Genomic DNA, 19,326 nt, shown 5'->3' on the forward strand with positions numbered 1-19,326 from the left:
TAATTAATTAAAAAAAGAGCTGTGTATTTGTGATATAGAAAATGCAAGTGTTTTCTCTGAAGTATTTGATGAAACATGGCAGAAGTTGGGCTGAAAATGGAGCTATGTGAGTGTGTGTTTAATATCAATATAGACATGCAATTAGATATGTGATCATATATGTGCAAATATATACATAATTATATTTGATCAATGCCTTAAGGTGTCTTAAAATTTTTACATAAAATATATATTAATTGTGAATTTTAAAAAGTTGAATTATGATTTTTCAAATTGAATCAATAACTAATAACATTTGTGCTATGCCTATATTTCAAACACATTAGACTATTCAGAATTAGTTTTGTCAACTTACTTTCCTAACATTAAGATTAGTTGGTTGGTTCACTGGTCTATATTTGGCTGTCTTGACTCTGAAATAGTTTTGTCAATTTAGTTTCCTAACATTAAGATTATTTGTTGGTTTACTGGTGTATAGTTGGCTGTCTTGACTCTGAATCTTCAGTTGTTCAAGAATAAATGAAACTGATTTTGAATATCCCAAATGATGGATAGTATATTAATAGATAGTACATATATGTGCTTAATATTCTATTCTAGGTCAGACAACTTTGGAAAGGTGGCATTGGGAAGCATGGCTAAATAGAAAGAATGAAACCACAATTTTTTAAGCTCTTTGGTTTTCAATCTCTCTCAATCCTTCTCTCTCTCTCTGTCTGTGTTACACACACACACACACCCACCCACCCACACACACACACAGACAACTAACTCTATAAACACTTTTGGAACTGTCAGCCAATTTACTACCTATTCCTGACATCAGTTTCCCTCGATTCTGTCTGAGTACTGCTCATCTTACTCTGTCTTGTGAACACAGGTTATATTCAACTTTTATCAATCAATCTCCATTTAAATTAAATTACTTATTTAATGTTATTTTAAAGGCAGAAATGCTTCTTTTCCCCACATCTCTTGCTTATGAATAACCCCATTATGATGGGCAATGACAAAATAATCACCAATTTCCTCAAACAACACATTCGGACCAACTTTTAACTATCCATTAGGATTCATGCCAAGACTTCAATTATCTTCCAGAACCTCTAAAGTTCTCTTTCTATCTGACTAACTTAACTTTATATTATTTTTACCTGGACACACTTCTTTTTCCCCACAAACCTTGTGTGTTCCTCATTTCCATCTCCACTAGACTCCTTCCTTCCCACTATTGCTTCTGGAGTCAGCTAGAGGCTCTCACAGTACTTTCTCTTAGCAGTACCAACCAGGATGAACTACTATATAATAATATACATTACTGTGCAATAATATACATTAAAACATTTTAGAAAATAATACAGTTCTTTAAGTTGGTGCTGTTATTATTTTTACCAAATGGATTTTTTCAGCTTATTTATGTCCAACATTTTTTGCTGTACAAATCTCATCGTTTTTAGAGTTTCAGAACTCCCCTGAACATTTTCTAGAAATCATGAGAAGCCTTGGCTTTAAGTGTAACTGGCAAAGGTACCTCATTAGATCCACACTCTTGGAGAAAAATGATTCACTTTACAAAAGTGGAATCTGCCATGGTGAGTCCACCAATAGACACTATCACCCTGTGGTAGCCATGCCTCACCTCTCAGTGTTCCCTTTAATGAAGTAGATTATGATCAACAGGGTTAAACAGAAGCATAATGCATTTGTTTTGAATATTGGCAAAAATACATTTCTGGTTGGAGTCTAAAATCTCTAAAACTACCCAGTTCACTGACAGGTGACGTCATTCATGCCACATGGTATACAAATCCATATGCTGTCAATGCAAGAAACCTAAATTATTTTCTGAGAATCCGTATGGTGGCTTAGCAAGTGCTGTAATGCAGCAAAGATTTTAAACATGAAATGTCAAATATACTAATAGGCATTTGTTTCTTGATCTTGTATATTCCCTGTTTTAACTGTTCATGATATCTAATTATTTTCAGGGCATTTTTCCTTTTTCCCTTAAAAAATTGCTTGACAAAAATAACCATGTTTATAACATGCTAAATTTTTATCATCTTTATTTTTATCAAAAGAGTATGAGACAGTGTATGGATAACCCTGCAGGAGTCAAAAGCCTGTGGCAGGTTTTAGAGAATCATCTGCTGCCTCCTGAGCTGGGAGGATTTGTAGGATGGAACTCAGGAAGTTGCCATGGCTTGGGGGCAAAGCAGGCTTTTGCAGATAAACCTTAAGTCTCAGATTCTACCTTTTGGAGCCAGATATCATTTTGTGGATTAATTAATACTTGTGAGGGCTTTGAGGATGAAAAACATTGTAAGCATACAGTGTTTTCTTATTTTAAAACAAAAGACAGCCACTTTGGGGGAATAATTCTATTGATCAGACTGTGCTTTCTTTAAATTGCAAAAAATTTCCAAAAGCTCTCTAGGCTTTCAAAATATTACTTCAGTAAGATAAAATTAGGTTTTCTGAAATAACATCCTCCCAGATCTTCAAGTTAGTAGTGTGTTGATAATATGTGATATAATTTAATAACTCTAATAGAAACCATCCCCTGGTTGTCATTGTTTTACGTGCCCTTCCTTTTCTCCGATGGAAATGTCTATTAATTCCTGGATTTGTTGAGGCCGTCCCTGTGCTAGGTGCCGTGCTAAGTTTGGGGTAAGTAATCATATGCTAAGTATTCATGTCCTTTACTCAAGGAGCCTGAAATCCAGGAATGGAGAGAAGTATTAAACAAGTAAAGGAAGGCATCACTTTAAATACAAATTACAAAACAAACCATGGAGGAAGAAAAATAAGCTTCTATGAGAGGGGGCTAACCTACCCTGGATTAAGTAGTCATAAAAGCACTCTTTGAAAGGGGCATTTAAATTGAGATTGCAGGATACATAGAGTTTGTCAAGCAAAGAACTCGAAGAAGGTTGTGAATAGGAGGAACAGCAAGTGTGAAGGTCTGGAGGTCAGAACAAAGTTAAGCCCCTTTGAAAAACTACAAGAACACCACACTGACTAGAATATGGTGAACAAGGGAAATGGGTCAGGGGGTGTAGGGAAAGGGAGGCAGCGCTCAGATGAAGAGGGGCCTTCAGGTGATGTTAAGGGGATTAGAAGCCATGAAAACACAGAAACAGGTTACAATAACACCTCCTATCCACATTTGAATTTCATTTAACTCTAGCGTAGAGAAAAGAACACACACAACAACAACAACAAAGGCTATTAACATTGAGCAATGCTTTTTTCCTTACTGCCTAGACCAAATTAGGTTATAAAAAAACAATTGAATTATGCTAATAAATTGCCCAGACAGGAACCTGGAAGACCATTCCTTTCTGAATTCCAATGACAGGGAAAGAAAAAACAATATATTTAAATCAAGGACACAAAGAAGTCGAATTTATGGAAGAAGAAAGAAACTGAGGATGAAGAAAGAGAGGTGGGATACAGGAAAAGCCTCCAGAAGACTGAAGAAAATTCTTGAGACACAAAGAACTACCCTCATCAGTCCGATTCCCCAACAGAACCTGGGCCTTTTTGGTGGAGGCAAAATGAAACACACTGGTTAAAAGATGAAAGGCTCAGGAAGAAGCCACGGAGTTCTTAAACATCCAATAGCAGTTTTTTCAAGATGACATTTTGATGAGTTAGGGGTAAATAAATCAGAGACATGTGGGTAAAATTTCCCTTGAAACACACAGGGGTTTAAAATGATGAGGAAAAGCATTTGGCAAAACAGAATATGTGCTTTGCCAAACCCAGCATTTAAAAACCAGTTCAAGACATTCAGCAGAACCCCAAAGCCTAACCCCGAGAAAGTGAGATGGGCAGGATGTCCATGAAAGCATTGCGCAACATGTATACTAATGGGTGTAAATAAGTGCAATGAGCAACCATGCCTAACTCGGAGGCCTGAAATCAAGACAGCCTCTCTGAGAGTGCTTGCTTGCTCTTTGCAGACACCTCTTGTGTATGACAGAGAATAATTTTTCTTTGCTTTTCTTCTGTTCCCCTTTTCATGTCATCACTGTGTCCAACTTGAATTTTGGTTTACCACTCTTTACAAGTATGCACACAGTCAATTATGTATTTACATGAGGCCAAAACACCATATTTCTTTCTTGATCTATATGTAAAGTACTTCTAAAATTAAGCATTTTTTTAAATTAGTGCTTTATATGATATACAGATAAACTGGATTTTTAAGGTGATTTTTTTTCTCTGCTTTTGTTTCCATTCTTTTTTTTAAATTTTTCTTTTTTTTTTTTGAGAGAAAGCATAAGAGTGGAGGAGAGGGGCAGAAAGAGAGAGAGAGGGAGAGAGAAAGAATCTTAAGAAGGGTCCACGGTCAGTGCAGAGCCCAACATGGGGTTCTATCCCACCACCCTGGGATCATGACCTTAGCCAAAATTCAAGAGTTGGACACTTAACCATTGAGCTGCCCAGGCATCCCTCGTTTCCATTCTTAATGGATTGTGTCACCTGCAAGTCCATAAACATGGTCAGCTGATCTGATATTGCAATAAATCCAGAGCCAGTATAGAAATAATTGGAGACTGAGAAGAAAAATGTAAGCAATGAGTCCCATAGAAGAAAATGGTCACAAGATGTGACCTGAAGACCATGTCACAAGAAGGAAAGCCAATGGAGATATATAGGATACGTATATATAGCATGGTGATTATAGTTAATAATATTGTAGTATATAGTGGAAATTTGCTAACAGAGTAGATCTCAGGTGCTCTCACCACAAACAGGTTTAAAGAAGGTAACTATGTGAGGAGATGGGTATGTTAATTAGCTTGACTATAGTAATAATCATTTTGGTATACATATCATCATGTTGTACACCTTAAGTAAATACAATTTTTACTTTAAAAATAAAAAAAATTAGTTAAAAAATAAAACCAATGGAAAGAACAATGAAGTATATTTATGTGGGTAGTGGACAAGTAAAGAAGAGATTTCATAAAGAAAGAGAAGCAGTATTAGGGGGGGTAAAATGATATAACCGGATGTGTGCTTTTTAATACAAATCATCTAAACAAAATTATCAGCAAAGTACTGTGATCTCTAAAAAGTTCAGGGAAAAATATAGCAGTTTCCTTACTACTAAATAGGAAAATACTTAAATGCTAAATCTGTTTGAAAGCTATGGTGGCCCAGGGTTTTGGTTATAAAGAGATATGCTGAGTTATCATAGAGGAAGATCGGTCAGTCATACAGAAAGTTCCACAGGGTGGCACTACTTTAGAAGGCTCAGTCCAGTTCAGGGCAGGGGGCCCGCCTCAGTTTTGTGGATCTAGAAAAACTTTATTTATCAATGATCATGATGCCTTGGGACTAGCTCACAGTAACCAAATTTGTAAGAAGCTCATGTATAAACAATAACTCTGATTTGTAAATTTATAATGGGAGACACACTAATATTGACTGTTTAAGTCACCAATGTTGTACCTCAGAGGATCTCAGAAGCTGAATTAGGAGTCAGAGGTTGCCAGTGAACACAGAATCATAACAAAGAGTAAAAGAACAATAACTTAAAAACATCAACAGAGCAAATTATTGTAAGGCATAAGGGCTGTGTGATTCTGGTGTTAAAAGTCACAATCCTTTCTCATCAAAATCTGGAGAAAGTCTTTAGATTCAGTTCATTTCTATTCATAAAGATGCATTTTCACAGAATTCTTGTGGTGGACTGTTGTAGATGAAAACCTATTCTTTTCAAGTCTACTTCTTTTATCTGAGAACAACATGAAGTCTTCACATAATAAATTGCGATGTCTGTACTTATGGTTACAGGCTGGTCTTTCTTCCACGATTGTTACCATTAATCAAAGGTTGTCTTCTGCTCTCCTGCCTTGTCTATAGCCTCCAACTTAGGTTGATAAACAGGTGCTATCTGGGTATCCCACAGCCATTCATTCTTCTCATCTGTATCTCAGCACAGTTGTGTCTGCTGAGTACTTCTTCAATGCTAGCAGACTGGCTGGCATCCAATCCGGACAAATTGCTGATCTTCCCTGCCATTTAACATTAAAAAATAGGGTGTCGAAGGGACATTGGACAAATTGCTTAAGAAGCCAGATTCAGCATCTAAAGATTGGTTGACATTTCTTAAGTATACAGAGTTTAGGGAGTACTTTTACTTCAAGGGAATTTCAGGTTGGCCTGGAACTTGCCACATAATATCCTAAACTTAGATATAAAACTTTACAGAATTTTGTAAATTACTAGAGATAAGACCATCCGAGCCTAAGATGACCAGCATACTCAACTGTAATTGAAACATTAACATCCCTTCATTCCATGGGATTAACACAGAGTAGGAATAAATACTTAAAATAATGAATATGATACTATATGTACATCCACAGACAAAATACATAGCAATCTTCTGCTTGTCCTAATACTTCTTTCAGCTCCTATGATCCTTCCGGAATAATTGATTTCTAATGCCTGAAATACGGTGGGGTATTTCAAAGTATCATGACAAGAAATAATGAAGAGTGAAGTGTTGCTTGCAGCATTGGACTTACAATAATGCAGTGTTTTCAGTGTAGGAAGACTGGTTGGAATGTTCTGTTCCAGGGCAGAAGCTGGCTTGAGTTGCTGAGATGACTAGATGGGGTGTGGTATCCATTCTGCAAAAGAGAGGAACACGAGTGCTTTTGAATGTGAGCTCACAAGCATATAAGCTTTGATAAGATTAAGAGTGTCCTATTAATCTTTGCAGTCTCATTGTGAGCAGAGCAGATGATATTAAAGGGGAAGAGGATGTTACTAATTGAAAATATATTGAAAGGATGAATGAGTATACATGAAGTATCGAAGCGGTAATTGAGAAGAATGGACACCTGATCCCAGAAATGGGAATGTGTGCATGATGATTGTAAATGTATATAACCACGTGTAAATACATGTAGATATGTAAACATACATATGGCACTAGTAAGTGTAGTAAGAGTATGTAGTAGGATGATTATTAGCTACCTCTAATGACCTGAAAGGCAGCCTGGACTTTGGGAGATGATATAGCAGAAGAAAACTAACTTGCTCTTCACCCCTCTTCTTTCCTTTTTCCTGGGCCTCTGTGTGGTCATGCCTGGAAACTCTATTGCCTTGACTCAAGATCATGGGAACTGGCTCAGCCTGTTTGATGGCAATGATGTTACACTGATAGAGCCCTGACATGAGAAATCCAGTCCCTGGTCTTAATCTCCATATTCTGAAAAAGTCCAGCAGTGTCTGGAGAAGCATTTCTTATGTGTTCAGGGAGAGAGAATTTTAAAGTCTGTGTCTCAAGCTGGCTTGTGTTTGCTTCTTTCTGAAAGAGTTATTAGTTTTTTTTTTTTTTCATTTTGAATTTCCCTTCCCTTTTTAAAGAAATGATCATCAACAATACATTCTGGGCACTAAACCTCCACCCACTGGTCTTTTGGTAAATTTTTTGGCAGGGAAAAGGCAATATTCTTAGTTGAGAATGCATGCATCAATTTTTATGATGGCTTGAGAGGTTTTGTAGCTTTTTGAAAGATAAATTCAGACTTTTGTAACTACTTTATTTTCATCAGAAGAAAGCTTTAATAAAACAGCAAATTTTGTCTGTGCTTACACAACAAAATTTCTCAATATACATTACTAAAGAAAGGGACTGTCTCAGTGATGCTAATTGCTACTGAGAACATCCTTCTTCCAAACACTTGTAAAAATCAGTAATGCCCAGAGTTAAACACTAAACTTATTACATGGGCTTTAGGGGGTAGACAAACAAAATTTTCTGGCACCACAAAAAAAGGGACAGTATACGTGGAATAAAAGGTGGGAAAAACAAACAAATAGTTGCATCCAAGTACAAAAAAGACACCATTGAGCATCACGATTCTGAAAATTATCCAAGAGACCTCCACAGACTCTTTTAGACTGTAGAGAACATGCTGAAGTAGAAGAAATTTTCTGGAAATGTAGATATGTGGAAAAAACTTTGCTATGAATCATTATTAGTATCTTCATCATTGTTATTAAAGTGCATTCATCAAATATATTTTTAAAGGCAAGTACTGTGCTATGTATTAGGAATATCATAGTGAACAATTAGGAGAAAAGATCTCACCTACATCAGAGTGAGTCTTGTAAATACCAATTCACGAACTGGTGAAATTTTAGTGGTTTAGGACAATTCATTTATCCCCAAGTATCCCTTCCTTTCACCTGACGTATGCAGATGGATGTTTTTGGCTTTTTCACTATTCTATAAAGATTAAAAAAAAACATTAGAATAGTCACTCATGCACCCACTAATTTGTTTAAACAATATTTATAATTGTGATTATTGGTGTCAGCAAGTACTGTAGGTGCTGGGAATCCAGGAGTGAAAGGCAGAGTCACAGCACAGGTGCAGGTACCACCACATACAGTAGTCCCCATAGTTCACAGTTTTGTTTTCCACGGTTCCAGTTACCCATGGTCCATAGAATCCAGAAGTAGGGTATCCTCCTTCAGACATACATACCATTAGAAGGTCAATAGTAGCCCAACGCTATGTCACAGTGCCCACATCATTCATCTCATTTCATCTCATCATGTAGGCATTTTGTCATCTCACCTCATCACAAGAAGGATGCGTACAGTTCAATAGGATGTTTTGAGAGATAGACTACGTTCGTATAACTTTTATTACGGTATATTGGTATAATAATTATTTTATTATTAGCTGTTGTTAATTTTATTATGCCTAATTTATAAGTTCAACCTTATCTCAGATATGGATGTATAGGAAAGAACATAGTATATATACAGTTCGGTGTGATCCATGATTTCAGGCATCTACTGGGAGTCTTGGTGTATATCCCCTGCAGCTCGGGGGGACCTCTGTAAATGGACAACTACACTATGACCCAATAAGTGCTGTTATAGTGATAATGGCAGAATGAAAATGGGGATTCAGGGCAGGGACACCTAAAAGAGATTACAGAGGAATCTTGGAAGGATCCTATAACAATACACAGATAAATTGAATTTTAAAGTAGATTTAATGCATTTAGGAGTTTATGAGATGGAGACATGGTGGGGTGGAGTACTACAGTCAGGGGGAAAGGGTGGAACTGAGGGAATGTGGTCCTTTGATGTTAGGCAGGTGTCTTCTAGAAGCTTCTAGCATATAGTGTGGGGGAGAAGGTTGTTGTCAATTCATCTAGTGTGAAAAGATGGAACACAGGATAAGGACTTGAGATAAGGGTGTGTGGGACTGACAGAGGAACAAGGCAATGAGGTGCTCAGAAATTAAAATGCCTACTATAGACTTTGCTGGGAGTTAACACATCGCAATTAGCATTGTGCATTTATTTACCCTAGAACTCCACAAAAACCTCTATGAAGTTATAACAAATTATTGAAACTCCTTTAAGAAACTTGCAGCTGTATTAACGATGAAAGCCAATAAGTACAAACGGGAAAGGAAGCAAACCCACATTATGGAAGAAGATAATGAAATAGTGCTACTATAGTGTGTCTTAGTGACCGAAGGAAATGCATGAAATATCACTGTTTTAAATGCCCTTTCATAGTTCAACTGGCTCTGTTACTTGGTTCCACTGAATTCTTTTCACTTCCTGGCCTCAGCAGATACATGAGGTAGTGAGGATTAGGTGTGGAAAGGACCTTTTCTAAGGATGATCATTAAATTAAGAAAAGCATTAAATTTGTTTTTGTTTTACCATTTTTAATCAACTTTGTAGCAAGGGACTTCAATACCCTGAAAGAAAAGTGAGTAAAGGTGTATTGCCATCTAATAAATCATTCACATTATTCTTTGCAATCTTTCTTTTGGATATTTAACGGCTTGTAATGACTATGATCTTGCAGGCACTTCCCATAAGCTATATATGCATTATTAATGAAGTTCTATGACTGGAAACTTCCATCACTGCAATGACTGTTGGAGAGCATAGGTTCACTCAAAATAATAATGCATAGGAGTTTGACACAGTTTTAATGTATGCTTTCTTTTTGCAGATGGTTGAAAAAGAAGGTTATCTTCAAAAAGCTAAAATTGCAGATGGAGGAAAGAAACTAAGGTAATAAAGGTTACTTAATTCACTTTTACATAACTGTGATAGTTCCCCACCTCCTCAACTTGTATCACTGCTGTTGTTTAGAAAGGAAGGCCCTATGGTACAATACCAGGATATTCCCCTCTGCTATCACTATGATAAACACTATTATTTTAATGTAATTACAGTTTTCTAATAAAGCACTACCTTCAATATCATTGCACATAATATTAAATGAAGTGCTCTTGTCCTTCTGGAACTTGAAAATTTATTTTTCTTTTAAGTTTATTTATTTATTTTGAGAGCAGGGCAGGGGCAGGGAGAGAGAGACGCGGGGCTTGATCTCATGAATCGAAAGCTCATGACCTGAGCCAAAACCAAGAGTTGGACACTTAACCGACTGAGCCGCCCAGGCACCCCTGGATCTTGAATCTTAAAAAAAATGCAAATAAATAGGATAATGAGTCTTGATTTTGGGTTTAACAGATGAAGGGATGAGTGTACTCTTTTTGCAGTATACAAAAATCTCCCTACAATATGTCGGGAGCATAATTTTTGAAGAATGGAGGATTTGAAGTACATTTACTACTCAGATAAAATTCATTTGAGAAAGATAAAAAGGAAAATAAAATCACCTGCCAAATAAAAAGTTGAATGTTGCCACATTTGGAGGTGAAATGAACACAGAGTAAGGTGAGAGAAATTAGAAAAAGGAAATAAGAATTTCCCATGCAACAACAACAAAAGCCTTGAAGGAAAAAATAAGGTTGATAGGTAGAGAAAGATGCTAGACATTCTCTGTGTGTGGGATACTTAGAAATAATCATTTCCATTTTAGAATTTTTCCTATTTCTCATATAGGTGCTATTACATACTTAGCTTTGTGCTAGGTAATATGCAAGCTACAGAGATATGTAGAAGGCGCTCATATTGGGAGACAAAGCATTTACTTATGACTATATTATTAAACCATGAAGGATGAATGTACTAATTAGCTATACAATGGGACATTTGTTAATTGTATCATGCAATTCATTACTAGGACAGCATTCTGACCAACATTAGACCATGAAGTATGCTTTTTTTGCTGCCTGTAATGGAGTGTGTATATGTTTATTTAAAAGGAGTAAAACTGGAGAAAATAATCATCCATAATTCTACTACTGCTTAAAATAGCTATTTCAATTTTAAAGAACAGGCTCTTTTTTTTTTCTTATATTGTGTGTTATTCTCAGACAGTAAAGAGGGCCTTGAACCCTCTTTTACACTGTTTCTCTGCAGTAACCCTGCAGCCACATCCCCTTGAAGAGTCCAGGAGAAACATGAATAGGAGACAGAGTCAAATGCAAGGCTCAAGGCTGCTTTAAGACACTGGACTTGTCCCCACCTCAGTGGAGAATCTGGCTTAGGGAGTTGTATTGTCAAAGGGTGACAGGAGGAGTTTTTGGCTTTGACTGATTAATCCTTGTGTCCTCCTTTTCCTTGGACCTCACTCCCGGTGACACCAGCTCATGGGAGTGGTGCTGAGGGCAGCAATGGCTCTTTCCAGGGTGAATAACCAAGACCCTTTCTTACCTTACCAGTTATGTGCGCACAAAGCCCAAAGGAAGGACAGAAAAGGACCCAAGGCCTCGTCTAAGTTATCACTTTAGCTTTCACTGGGGCTTGGTAGGGGAGAGGAGGTGAGAGCTTTCCCTCAAGCTCTCACGCATGGAAAAGGAGGAGATACCAATGAAAGAAATTCCAGAAAATAAAGATGATGTCCCACCAGAATGGTTTCATAGTGTTTTTGCCCATAAACTGTCCTGATAAAATTTTTTTCTTATAAGATGGTGTCAAGAAAATGCAGAGGGGCAGAATAAGGCCCTTTCCCTAACCAATTCCCGTGAATACATTTTTTTAGTCAGTTTCAATCAGTGTACATATCATTTTATATTCGTTTCATTTGTTGTTACTTTAATCAGTTTGCAAATCATTTTTGTGTTCTAGTTTAAATTCATATAAACATTAGCTTGTGCTCTGTTTTATTGTTGTTTCAACCAGTTTGCATACAATTATGCATTCTTTCAGCTTTTTTCATTTAAAGTTATATACATTTCAGTTTCTTTCTTTTTTTTTTAGCATCAGGTGCACCGAACTGAGTTGATTTTACTCTTCAGTGTGTGGCCTTTTATTATCATCATTCTGGGCAAGACCCCTAACTGGTTTTATTTTATTTTCAGCCTCCAATCCTCACTTCAGTCCCCTGTAGAATGTATGTTCATCAAATCCACTCTCTATATATTTATGTGGTTATATGTGTGGCATTCTAGCAAATAGTGTGTAGTTGTGTGTATGTGAATGTGCTCTAAGTTTCATAAGCCCTTTTGTGTTTTAAACTTCGTTCTGTTTCTTATTATATTTCTTCAGTGTTAGTGTCTGGACATGAATCTATATCTATATATTTAAAATGAGTTCATTTCTTCCAACTGCTGCCCATTTTGTCATTGTGTAAATACACCAAATTTAACTTAACCTCCCAGGAGTGGACACCTAAATTGTCCCTAACTCCTTCCATCTCAAACAACATTGCAATAAACCATACATATATGTCCCCTTATGAACCTGTTAGCCATTCTCTCTGGGGCCTGTACCCAGGAGTGAAGGATTGCTTGGTGGTAAGATACACACATCTATAAATCCATTGAATGCTACTGCCAGACTCCTCCCTGAATGAGTGCACAAGTACACACTCCTTCTTCAAAGCAGAAGGGAACCTGCCCTGCCATCATCTCATCACACAGCATTATATAACTCAGTTTTGCAAGTTGATGGCAATAGAATGTTACTACATTTATTTTTATTCCTCTCATTGGCATTTTAGTTGAGCATCACTTCATCTATTTTGAGTTAGTCAGGTTCTGCCTTCTGAGAATTGCCTATGTTTCAACTTTGATGATTTTCTATTGACCTACTTACTTTGTTTTTGAAAGAACTCCTAATATGCTCCAGGTAGTAATACCTTGTCAACTTTAGACTTTGCAAATATCTCCTCCAAGTCTCTCACGGTCTATTTACTGTGCTGATCAAAGTCCTCAATGACCAAAAATCTTTAACTTTGATCCATATTGTTCCATAATTTTACTCTTGATTGTTTGTGGGGTTTGCTTTAGTCTTTTATTGTACATGTTTTACCAGTTGAATTCTGTAGATATGGTCACCATGTTTAATAACATATACCAGGTTGATGGCACTATAATATACCAAACCATTCCTACACCTTTCTTTATTTGAATTTTAAGTTGATTCCAGTCTTATACTAAAATAGCTATAATTGGAGTAAAACTCCTATTGTTTGTCAATGTTTCTTTTATTTTTTAGGAGAAATGCTAACCCTGGAATACTTGATTAAATCACATGACTTTTTTTTTTTTTTAATGTTACATATTGTCATATTGTTTGCTCAAAGTGTTGATATGTTTAATTGGCAACAAAATGGTCAGCTTAATCATAACCTTGAAAATTGTGTTGTTTTCATCCCATTGAAAATTTAGTAACTATTAAATAGTATACCATAGTTGCTATAGTTTGTATTTCTAATATAAATGTCTTTTTTATTGACGTTTCCCCACTTATTAAAATGCTTTATATTTTGTTATACAGTTTAATTAATTAATAAGCAGTATTTCTAAACACATACTCTGTCCAGTACTTGGATAAATGCTCCACCAGTAATACTGAAATAATGCTGTGAGATAGGCTGTGTTACTATTTTACTTTCACTTGTACAAATGGAGAAAATTGGTCGCTGGTATTAGCCTCTCCTTCCTCCCAAATCTTATTGTATGTATAGTAAGTATCAGATTTTAGCCCTGTCCTCTGAAGTAGGTTAGTGTTTTCTCTCTTGCTTGAAACTATTTGGAGCCAGGGAATAAGAACTGTCCGTTTAGTTCATACCATCAACAGTGCTAAGGGCTTCAATTATCACTTAGCAAACATTATTTTATTATTCTCTATAAAGTTTTCTACTCACAAATCCATGATAAGTCATCTACATCATGCATTGTATTTTTATTTTCCCTCTTTCCCCTCCTTTTCCTTTTTGTTTAGGTTCCCTCTTTCATATATTTTCTCTTTTTCTCTAGGAAGAGTTTAACCACTCTCTGACTATGAATAAAAGTGGGTAACAGAAAGGAGAACTCATTGACTATATCTGACACTCATAAAGGGCCGTAAATTTAGCTTATCCTGAAATGGGGTGCCATAAATTACCATGTGATACAGAGGCAAGATTGAAAGTTGAATACACGTAGCATTCAGCTTTCATTTTTTTAATTGTTTACACTGAAAATGCGGTTTGTTTTTCTGGTGATGTTTAAGAATTTCTTCATTTTGGGACTTCCATCTCTGAAAGGAAATATCCCAGGCCTCTCTGCAGCTCTGGGAAACCCTAGTGAAAAGCTCCTTTCAATACTTCCATGTACAGAAGGCACCTGACAACATGGACACTACCTCTCCATCTCCACCTGTCACTGTCACTTCATGCCTGCACTGTCAGCAGCATCTCACTTGTGCTCTGTACATCTTATCGCATGTAGCTGGTCCCTGTTCTGCTTTTGAGACCTTTGTTTTTGTTTGTTCCCTCTCTTTTTTTTTCTTGAACAATTGTTTCTCAGAAGAGACTTTAGAACATGATGCTAAAGTACACTGCTAATGTGAACTTATTTGTTCTTTACCACTTTCTGCTCAAGATCCCCATAAATTCTTCCAGGCTGAATTGTCTTTTTCTCTTTTCACGTTCAGTAGTGAGGACTGGAGGGAAGATTTGGATAGTACAGAATACAGAAGTTAATTTGTAAAAGTTTGCTTTAGTTTTAAAATTTCCACTCTATGCTGTAATTTCTAACATCTGATAACTCTTCGAATATATCAAGATTTCACATTTCTTGTAATACTGACAAAGATGTATGTGTTTATACGTCTGTGTTTCTTTGGCCCCCTTTTAGCAGTGGCGATGTACAAGAACTTAGACTATGAGAGAGAAGAAATAATTTCCTAACCTACCAGTTTGAGAATGAGTAAGAACATTTAACAGTGACCAAAGGATTTTATGGACGGTCAGGGATACTGGCATAAATCACTTTCATTCCTGCCACTGTGGGGAATCATGTCAAATCCAGTGGGACCAAGTCAGATAAAAAGGCATGTGGCCCAAAGAGAGTCTGAAATTTATGAAGCTATCTCATGTATATTTTCCTCTGACTTTTGGTTGGCCATCTGTCATTACCTAAAGGAGGCATAGGAGAAGTGAGTGTAAGATATAAAACAAATGAATGTGTTACACCTGAGCTCAGGCTAACAAAGTCTTACAATGGTAATAAATATTTTAAGCACTATCTAGCCTTCTTCAGATAAGCAGTTACAAAGTTGCTGTTATTATGTGCTGCCACCCGGTGTCCATTTTGTAGAATGCAAAGAGTTTTCCCCCCCGCGCTGATGCCTGTGCTGTTTTTGGGTTTTGGGGGATTTCACCGCCAGCTCTGCCCTGCCTCTGCCTCACGTCCTTTCACAACTGAGGATTTGTTCTAGGAAAATTTTGTAAAGTGTCTCACTTGTATAAAATGTTGCACCAATTACATACATGTAAATAATTGTCATTCAAATTTAGTTCTTCCTCCTTTTAATTGTGGTAAGCACCTCTCCCCACCTTTGGCATGATTTGTGCTTTTGCCAAAAGAAAATAAACATAAATACTTGCATTTCTTGAGTCACAATCTGTCTCCTGCACTGAATCACTAGTATCCATATCAGTCCCTCCCCTGATTGTTCTCCATACATTTGTGGGGAGACTGTCCACCTATTCCTAGGACCTTTGACTTACTGAGGTTGAATATTTCCTGAGCTCTGTGTCTTCCTTAACCTGAAGTCCATATCTAATAGGTTGGGTTTTTGTTTTTTTGTTTTTTGTTTTGTACCTCTGTGTGGAGAAATAGAAAAGAATGCCCTTCCAGTTAAGATGGTGAAATCATGAGGCACTAATTGGCTCCCAACAATGGATAAATTTACCTGCTAGCCATCATGGGAAGGTAGGGAATAAAGGATCCGCAACATCCCAGGTCAGGCTAAGAAGTGGCCTCACTCCAGAGAGAAATACATTTAAGTACTTGTTTGACAAAAGTTCTTTTCCTTCCTTTCTCAGAGCCTATTATGAGGCTCTCCACAGACATGCTCAGAATGACTAATGGAGAGCTGCATGACACCTGCTCTAGAGACCACTAGACAGCACAGTGAATGGGGCCTTCAAGGTCTGAGACACTTGGCTCGAATCCCATATTTATGACTTCTATACCTTTGGGTGGGATGCAGACTCACTAATCTTCAGTGTCCTCATCTGTAATATGGGGGTATCACCCACCTCCCAGGGCCATGTGGAGGCTTTGTTTCCATGTTTATTGCCTGTCTCCCCCTGAGACCTCCCCTTGAGGTGTCTCTTATTTGCCTTTATGTGTTCAAAGTTTATTTATTTATTTTGAAAGAGAGAGAGAGAGAGAGTGCGCAAGCAGGGGAGGGGCAGAGAGAGAGGGAGAGAGAACATTTCATAACAGCTCACAGCTGTCAGTACAGAGCCTGATGTGGGGCTTAAACCCACGAGCTATGAGATCATGATCTGAGCCGCAATCAAGAGTCAGACGTTCAATCGACAGAGCCAACACAGGCACCCCTGTGGCCTTTATATATTCAGTTCTTGGAATTGTGACAGTTGTGTGGTGGATGTTCAATAGATACTAGTGACTGACCTTGTGATTTAATTACTCAACACATACAACAAAATACCAGGTGTGATACCTAGCACCAGAGCGGGGACAATGCATGCATAATAATAGCTCATCTTACCGACACACCTCTGCAAGTCAGAAAGACCTCTAGGGAAAATTCAAGTATTTCCAGTAGAATTATAAATTAGAAAAAAATATATAGTAAACCAGAATCTTTAAATAGTTGTTATTGTTGTTTCTTTAATGCTAGGAAAGACATATCAAAACACTAGGAAACTAAGGAACAGAGAAGAGAAATACAGGAGGGTGGTGCTTTTGTAGACCTTGTTAGTGAATAACAGCACACATTGAGCAGGAAAAATCTAGATGTGTGACCTTCCTGAAATTTGAGAGTCCATATATATTCTTTTGCTCAAAAACCTTTAATAAACACCTACCAAATGTCGGATAATGTGCGCAGAAGTGGAAAAGCTGTAAGAGGTTAGGGATGATGTCTTGTCTCTCTGGAGGAGATGGGGGAGTAGAAGGACTTTCTCTCCATTTTGAAAACTGTTTCATCCTTAAAGGGTCTATTTTAAAAGCCTCATCAGACACTGCAAGACTCACCTGTTCTGGCTAAGCCCTCAAAGTTTGCAGGAGTAACTCGCTTCCTGAGTTGTCTGTCAATACACTGAACAATAGAACCTATAAGCATTCGATTGCATAGAGAAAGCATTAAAAGTTCAAGCCAGGGCAAAAGTTTGCCACTTGACTCTTTTCACGACTCTCTCCAGAGCTGACAATGCCGTCCAAGTGGCTCCTGTGTTACAGTCATGAGGTGAGAAAGCTCTTCAGCTGATATCCTGAGAATTACGGGCAGCAGAGGCCAAAGCTACCAGATGGGGTATGGACCAGATATTGTAAGGAAAATGGTCAAGTCCCCAGAGTACCTCATTCATAGAGTCAGGTTCCAACTTAAGTCAGAGGTTAAAAGGTGTGCCCCTTATGTGAATTGTCAGCCACTCCTAGACTGGAGGCTTTGACTCACTTCCTGTTTTTTGGTCTTCACAGAGTGCAGATGAGTCTGCTCATCACAGACCAGAGTAATTCCCCAGCAGAAAAGACACAGATGCCACTGTTAGGTGCCCTGCTTCCAGCTTCTTTTGAGGAGTTGAATGGTCCATCCTTTAAACCAATGCAACTTCTAAGGGAAGGAGAGAGTTTGGAAGTGGCAGGTCTGTGCTTTGTCCTTCCAATTAGGGTCAGGTAAAGTAGTTCATGAGGGAGCCTACATGGCTCCTATTTTGTCACAGGCTATGCACACTAGGTGTCACAATGTGAGCATTTCAAACAAAACCGTGGTGAAATCTGACATTGACAATCTTCTTAACCAAGTTAGTAATGCTTAATCCTTAAAAAAAAAGACAGCATAAATTAGCGAATAGATTACAGGCTTCAAATCAGAGAAACTGGGTTTGACTCTAAATCTAAGTGGCCTTAAGTGAGTTACCTAAACTCTCTGAACCTCATTCTCTATATTAATAAATGGACATATTAGTATCTTCATTATCTTTTTTGTGAAACTCAACCTCTACTAGGCAATCAAACTTTAGTAGGTACTCAAAATAATTTATGCTAATTTTTATTTTAAAGAGATACTGGAAAAAAACTGAAATGATATGGGGGCATCTAAAAGGTTGACAACAGCATTTCTTCTTCCTTTTGAAATAAAATTAAGCAAATTGAAACAATCTTCACTTTTCTTCTAATACCATAGACACATTGTAACTTATAAATTCAAAACGAAAGTGTCAGGGCAATTCATAGCACCAAGGTTCCAAGACCTGCAGTTCTTACCCTTCCAGACTTGTTCATCAGATTCACCGACCAGGGAACATTTCATAACAGTTCAAAGTTCTAACAGAGAACCATGAGATAATTGAATTTCATGCAACTTCATTTCTAACCAGTTCCAGTTCTGAGTTTAAGGAAGGGAAGAGTAATGCCAACACATTCTGTAAACGATCAACATCTGAAACAGATTCAAATCAGAACCATTTATCCAGGGCTTGCTATAGACTGGAAACAAATAAGGTATAGTATCTCCCTGCCATGAGATGAAAAATATAGTGGGAAATATAACAGGCAGGTTAAATATGGGTTCCATCAGTCTGAGGGTGTTCCATATTCCCTGATCACATACTGTCAAAATAAGGGGTAGAGATAAAAGATGCCCGGTGTAGGCCAGCATTCCTTCCAATGTTTTTCTTTTCTCTTTATGGGGTCATCTAATATTACGACCTGCATAGAGACAAGGCTATGGCTGCCCTGCTCCATTTTGCTGCTACTGGAACCCAAAAGGAGAAGTGGGTTTTAGGGGAAAAGAGGGGAAAAGTCTTTGTGGCTTTCTGTGTGTGTGTGTGTGTGTGTGTGTGTGTGTGTGTGTGTGTGTTTCCCCACCTTTTTCATTGTTTGGTTGAAATGGTAGACCCATTTGAAGACAAGTGGGTCCAAGAACATAAATGTTCATA

The 19,326-nt window shown here is 37.4% G+C and overlaps 1 protein-coding gene across 4 annotated transcripts in view; it reads left to right on the forward strand.

Moving 5' to 3' along the window:
- ARHGAP15 (Rho GTPase activating protein 15) overlaps positions 1-19,326 on the forward strand; it is a 619,122-nt gene that overhangs the window by 79,270 nt on the left and 520,526 nt on the right. For all 4 annotated transcript variants that reach the window (XM_040474977.1, XM_040474975.1, XM_040474976.1 and 1 more), the window contains exon 4: positions 10,024-10,085. In XM_040474977.1, coding sequence (XP_040330911.1) covers positions 10,024-10,085 — 62 coding nt within the window. The remainder of the gene's footprint in view (positions 1-10,023; positions 10,086-19,326) is intronic.

This window comes from Herpailurus yagouaroundi, unplaced genomic scaffold (assembly GCF_014898765.1).
Source record: "Herpailurus yagouaroundi ecotype Mexico unplaced genomic scaffold, PumYag 140, whole genome shotgun sequence".
NCBI lineage: Eukaryota > Metazoa > Chordata > Mammalia > Carnivora > Felidae > Herpailurus > Herpailurus yagouaroundi.